The sequence below is a fragment of the Ostrea edulis genome, chromosome 3, assembly GCF_947568905.1.
Source record: "Ostrea edulis chromosome 3, xbOstEdul1.1, whole genome shotgun sequence".
Taxonomy (NCBI): domain Eukaryota; kingdom Metazoa; phylum Mollusca; class Bivalvia; order Ostreida; family Ostreidae; genus Ostrea; species Ostrea edulis.
In genome coordinates this window covers 43,968,922-43,975,366 of record NC_079166.1, presented here as the reverse complement: position 1 = coordinate 43,975,366, position 6,445 = coordinate 43,968,922, and the positions used below count along the sequence as shown (strand labels likewise).

Here is a 6,445-nt window from a genome sequence, read left to right as displayed (position 1 = left end):
ATTGCTCATGTAGGACTTTGGGATCATCTGAGGAGGAATGTCGTACCCATTTACTTTTAAGTGGTTGGAGGAAAACTGATCACTTCAGATGCATATTTCAAGCATTAACTTGGACGTATTGCTCTTTTCAAGTTCCTACAATTTGTTACTTATTAAATGAATAAAGATATTGTTGAATACGTTTAAAAGTTTTGATGGTTAAGTTGATTTTAATGAAAGCGAAAATTCAATACAAAGATTTACAAGATTAAATGAAAATTGTTGAAAATGGCTTTGATGTAGTAAACTTGATTCCTTCACCAGACTCTAAAGAATTCTTTTAGATCTAGACTAGAATTGTAAAAACTATCGACGAGGTTTTTAAAAGAATATATATATAAACATAACTATTCACACATTTGTTTGTGAGATTTTGAAAACATGGAAATGATGTGCATGTAATTCCTGTAAACCATCTTTATGGATCTGAAATAGTTATAATGATTAAAACTTTATGAAGATAATAACATAATGAATGTCAATTTCATTCACTCTTTTAAAATATGTGTTGCAATCCTCGAAAATACTAGTTGATGGATAAAATTTCATATTGATCTTGTTTTGATCAATAATTCCCTTTGTTCTTTTCACTTCATACCCCCACCCCCTCCACACAAAAAAACCCCAAATAAGTTAGGCTTTTTTCAATTTTGAATATACCTCAGTTGATTTATTATCAAAGCAATGGTAAGAATTTGTGATAATAAGACTGAATCTTTTAAATATCATCTCTTAAGAACTTTTTGACCATGCAGACATGCAAAATGTACATGATGCATTTAGCTCCCTGGTGCCCTTTGAACAATAGTGGCCACAGTATAGATTTACTTTAAGTTTCACACACAAATTCATAGAAAAAGGGCCTGTTTTTAGAGGTTTACACAGTTGGCCAATTATTTTGTCTCTGTAAATTCATCAGTTTGAAGGGGGGAAAATGGGAGGGTGAGGGTTAATATTAAGGGCTGCTCTACATCCTAAGATGTTTTTTTGGCAATCCTGTGCAAGATGAGTGTCAAATGTGTGCTTAGTATGTCTCATTATAAAAACAGACACTAGCTGTATTTGTAAACTTCCAAGGTGGAGAAGAAAAGAGAGGATGTAAATATTATCAACAATGTCATTCATATTGTATGAAGGTCAGAGTTGATTTATGTTCAGAATTCCATTTTTCATCCCAGTTGTAACTTGGTAGTAAAAATAGTAAAAAGATAATCAGCCTACCTGGCAGGCGTCCAGGTGTTTGTTTATCTCTAGTGCATAACAATATCAGCAGCATCTCGTGGCGCAGTGTAAAACTTGGCAATCAGAAGGCATGGTGTGGAATGTGGAATGATTTTATCAACATAAATTTAGCCATGTAAATATGACTACTGATGTGTTGGTATGTCATAACAGTCGGAAGGGGTGATTTAAAACGGTGTAAGAATTTGTCTCTAAGGGAACTTGTGCTTTATAAAACATGAGTAGGTTTTGTCTGTATAATAGCTTGGGCAGTATTTTACCATATCATGAATATCTGCAGGAAATCATTGCTGCAATTTACATGAAGAAAAAATTCTAGATTTTATTGTGAATGAATAGTACAAAGTTTACAGTATTTTAATAGTAACTTTTTAGCACAGTTAAAGTTCAACAGTGAAATCATTTTGTTCATAAGCATCTATAACATTCCTGCTGGGTCGGTGAATGTGGTCTCCAGATTCAGATACTTCCTCGTTCTTCTTTCTGCACAATAAACCTGATCATTAAACTACAACAGAGAGAGAGAAAATGCTGGGGGCAACTTTACATATTTGTGACCTTGAAAATGACCACTCTCTTACCTGCAAATAAGAATGGTGGCAATGATGAATATGATGAGAAAGAGGCCACAGATAGTGGCAATCACTGCAATTAGAATGACCTCATCTGTAACAGAAAGCTAGTTATAGCAATCACAGCTATCAAAATTACTCATCTGTAACAGAAAGCTAGTTTTAGCAATCACAGCTATCAAAATTACTCATCTGTAACAAAAAGCTAGTTATAGCAATCACAGCTATCAAAATTACTCATCTGTAACAAAAAGCTAGTTATAGCAATCACAGCTATCAACATTACTCATCTGTAGCAGAAAGCTAGTTATAGCAATCACAGCTATCAACATTACTAATCTATAGCAGAAAGCTAGTTATAGCAAATCACAGCTATCAAAATTACTCATCTGTAACAGAAAACAAGTTAATAGAGCAATCACAGGCTTGAAAATTACTCATCTGTAACAGAAAGCTATTAAAATTATCTCATTTGAAACCTGGTCATGGCTAGCAATAGGAAAGTAATTGTACTGATGATAGTTACATCATTATGATTATAATAGTAACCAGGAAGAAACCTTTGAAGTATTGCTTACTAGTTATTATCTATTGTAATGGCAACAAGAGAGAAGCCTTCTTTGTGTTAGTAACATTGTTATTATAATAGCAATCCAAAAAGAACCCAATTAGTATTACTAACATGGTTATTGTACTCCCCATAAACAAGGTGTTGGGGAACCTATTGATTTTACCTCATTAGGGAGTCCATCCTTTCATGGTCACATTTTGTCCAGAGATTTTCTCAAAGGCTGTTCATTTACTTTTTGCCAAATTTTCTAAAAATATTGTATACTATGCACCTGGTATTTTCTGATTGATTTGTTCAAATTTGAGTCATAATTTGTAGGTACTTTTTCATATTTCCATACTTTCTGCCAGTATCCCTCCCCCCAAACAACTTTTGTGGGGGCAGTATAGGTTTCACCATGTCAGTATGTCTGTTTTTTCATTCACCTGTTATTGGGATTAATTGGTTTCACCATGTGTGTGTGTGTGTGTGTGTGTGTGTGTGTGTGTGTGTGTGTGTGTGTGACTTTTGTCTTATTTTATAGCTGATAATTTGAATATCAATTTAAAATGACTCCAAATTTTTGAGAATTTTAGTATTCAATACTATATAGGCCATTATTGAACAATTTCTTGTGAAATTATAGGATCTGCACTGAAACAGTTCAGATACAAGTCAACATAATTATAGAACAGTAAAGAAAGATAGCAGAACAGATATCATGTGGGAAACCCAATTTAAATCTTTTATCTAATAAGCTTATATACTATCCAAGACACAAAAATATCATTATTTATAATATAAAACAATCATTGGAACTGTTTGATGTGATTGAGTGAATGTTGATCAGTTTAACATGCATATAACTGATACCGCACGCATTTATTCAAATGTCTGTAATGCAGTCGATATTTACAACCTCCTTTTCAAAACAAATCAGTTTTGATGGAATTTTCCAGGTTCAATAGCCTGTAGAGATCTGGATAATTGTAAACTAAATGTTTTGAAAGGAAGATAAAAGCAACTCAGCATATTGACTGCTCTTGGATTCAACAACCAGACATGCAAATTTATTTAGTACTGAATACCTGATTGGTAAACATGATTCGAACTAATGAGTAATCATCGAATGGTCAGTAGTAATTACCTGATTGGCTAATTCTCTGGGTACTTGTCCGTGTGGTGGACACGGAAGAGAATATGGAGGAGGAATCTGTAGTTGGAACTGTAGAAAATGTTGTCAATGAAGCAGTAGGTGAAATTGTTGTAGTAGAAATTGTTGGCAAAGAGAGATAACTCTCCTCCGATATCACAGGATTTGTGTTGGAGTTTAAGGTGATGCTGGGAAGAGCAGTCACATTAATGTCATAAGAACTCAGAAGTCCCAGTGGCGAAGCTTTGAAACTGCTTGAAGGGAGGTAACTGAGATGAGTTGAAGGGAGGTAACTGAGATGAGTTGAGGTGGCAATCTGGGTGCTGCTGATTACTGATATTATAACAGGGGAACCACATTTGATGAACATATCTGAAATGTATAAAACTTGTTGATTTATTTTATGATTTAGAAGAAATCTGAAATTGTCTATAGAAGTTACTGACCAGAATATAAATTATCAATCCCCCACCCCATTAATGTTCCTTTCTTTGACCCACCAGTGCCAGTTATCTTAAGCCACAGTCTGAACTCTTGCTCGGGATATTTGTTGTGTAGTAGAACCTCTAAGCTAGAGATGTCGGAGAACTCCGGCCTGTTGATGATGCTCATTTTTGTGATGTGTTTGGTGGTGGACTCATTGGTCAGGATGTAGACCACTGGACTTAAGAAAGCCTTGGTCTGTTCCAGGGTGAAGACACTAATGTTTTGGCCTTTGATTTCACAGGAACATTTCATGGGGGACATTTTAGGGGCTGGGTATTTGGGGGAGGTCAAGTAGATAGTGGATTTGTGCTGCTCCAAAAAATCGGAACATAGGTCAAAACTGTAGGACTCTGGAATCAAAGACGCACATGTTGATTAAATATACAAGATAATTTAAACATATTTTAGTCTGTCCACAACTTTAACCTTGAACTGTACGAGATAAGAGACTTCAAACTTCTGAATAGGAAGGTGAAGGTTAACCTACTGTAATTTTTAAAAAAAAATCTGGACTACTTTTGTATTTGAATTGCTGATGGAAAAGGTGACAATTAAGTAATATCAGTGAGTCACCGCAAATATGCACATTGTGTGAAAGAGAAGTGCTTCATGACCACAGGTAATGGCTAAAAAGTGGGGCTTGTGAACTTCACAGATATTTTTCATATGTGAATAAAGGTTGGTTAACAATATATGACAGTGTCACAGGGTCCAACCAATATAAAACAAATTGTTGGTCTGGGGTTCTTACTAAATTTTTATTGTGTAAGGATAAAAACCTGTAAGTAAAACACAAAATCTCACAACACATAAAACACTCACACAACATTTATACAGACATTTAAACACGCACTGTATATTTAAACATGCATTACATTAACAACACATAGAACACAGTATTTTAGGTTATGCTGATTATGAAATTAATTACTTATCAATAAAATAAAAAATAATACGAGTAAGTGTATTAGTCTTATATGAAGTTTTAAATTTTATTTCTCGATGTCTCTTGGAGTGACCGTGAAGGTTGCATTTCAGGAATATTGCATAGGGTAAATGAAAGCGGTGGGAACTTGTCTTTTTATATGAGTGAGGTTAATATGAATATTAATTACTCGATTGTCATTTAGTTGAAAGGTCGACATACACCACGTGACTAAACAAACTCGCAATCATTCATTCATACTATCTAGTGGACTTCAGTGATATATACAAAAACTTCTAGGATTTGAAACAAGTTTGATCAAATATGTGTCCTCCTTATATGCAGTCATTAATGAAATTTGCCATAAGAACTATATCAAAAATAAAGAATCATAGATAAATATTTTTGCTATACATACTTGGCACACACTGATAAACAATTTTGAGTGAGGTTGCATTTTTCTGGCACACAGACAAGTACTCATTTGTTGGCACCATGAAGGTACAGGAAGCTTTGCCATTACAATGCATAACGCTGGGTGGATCTAGAAATTCTGTTCCCGTACAGGTGTCAGCCGACACTACACAGTCTTGGGTGTGGTCATATCCATAAACCTCGTAGTCCACTTGAATCAACCAATCGGAACTGGAACAATCCAGGCTTATCTCACTTCCAGCACACTGTGATGCCTCGTTGCATCTTGACACTAAAAAGGGAGAAATTCCAAAGATATTTTAAATAGATATACAATGCTCCGTGCATGCTGTCCAAATTTCAAGAAGTTTCTGGGTGAGCATCATCCTAGTACTTTATATGTTCAAAGAAAATATTGTCAAATGAAAGTTACATGTTGGAATAAAAATTAAGTTTTCTGCACACATATTGTTGATCTTACCTTTGTGAATCAGGATGATACATCCTATCAGAATATAAATCACAGCTTTATTTGGAGTTTCCATGTTTTCTGGTTTGCATCATAACGCTCATTTTCTTACATTTTACAAGGTCCACTTTATTAAAATAACATTTTCAAAATATTTTTCATCAAGTTTCTTCACAGAGAGGGCAATATTTTCACCAAATATTTAGTCTCAGAAAAATACGTCTCCCGTTTAACGGTCCATTCCATTGTAAAGTTTTGTACTTTGATGTAAAATCTTTGTTAAGGCCTGCACAAGTCAAGATGTTACCTATCTGTAGTGGGTCAATAGCCACAATCAATTATTCCTTATTATGTCCTCATATCCAGCTCCTGGTGTCGTATTACGCCAAATGCTGAGGTTGTTCTGCATTTCATTATCTCACAAAATGTCTCATCAATTGGGTTTTATCCATTCAGTTTTATCCATTGGGTTTTGATTTTGGTGTTGGATGTCTCGATTTTTTATTCATTTTATTTTATTTGTCCCAGTGTGTTGGTTACTATGGGTGGGAAGTTGACGCTGATTGGAATTCGCCTAGTTGTTTTGTTGAGAGGG

At 34.6% G+C, this 6,445-nt stretch overlaps 2 protein-coding genes across 3 annotated transcripts in view; one reads left to right on the top strand and one right to left on the bottom strand.

The window, feature by feature from the left end:
* LOC125677368 (activating signal cointegrator 1 complex subunit 3-like) overlaps window positions 1-6,445 on the top strand; it is a 129,765-nt gene that overhangs the window by 113,942 nt on the left and 9,378 nt on the right. The gene's annotated exons all lie outside the window — the stretch shown is intronic.
* Window positions 1,590-6,203, bottom strand: LOC125677371 (uncharacterized). Its single transcript, XM_048915408.2, has 6 exons — window positions 5,863-6,203; window positions 5,386-5,673; window positions 4,057-4,392; window positions 3,551-3,928; window positions 1,863-1,947; window positions 1,590-1,764 (listed from the first exon to the last, which is right to left on the bottom strand). Exons 1-6 carry the CDS (start codon window positions 5,924-5,926, stop codon window positions 1,662-1,664), a joined length of 1,254 nt encoding a protein of 417 aa, XP_048771365.2. The 5' UTR covers window positions 5,927-6,203; the 3' UTR covers window positions 1,590-1,661.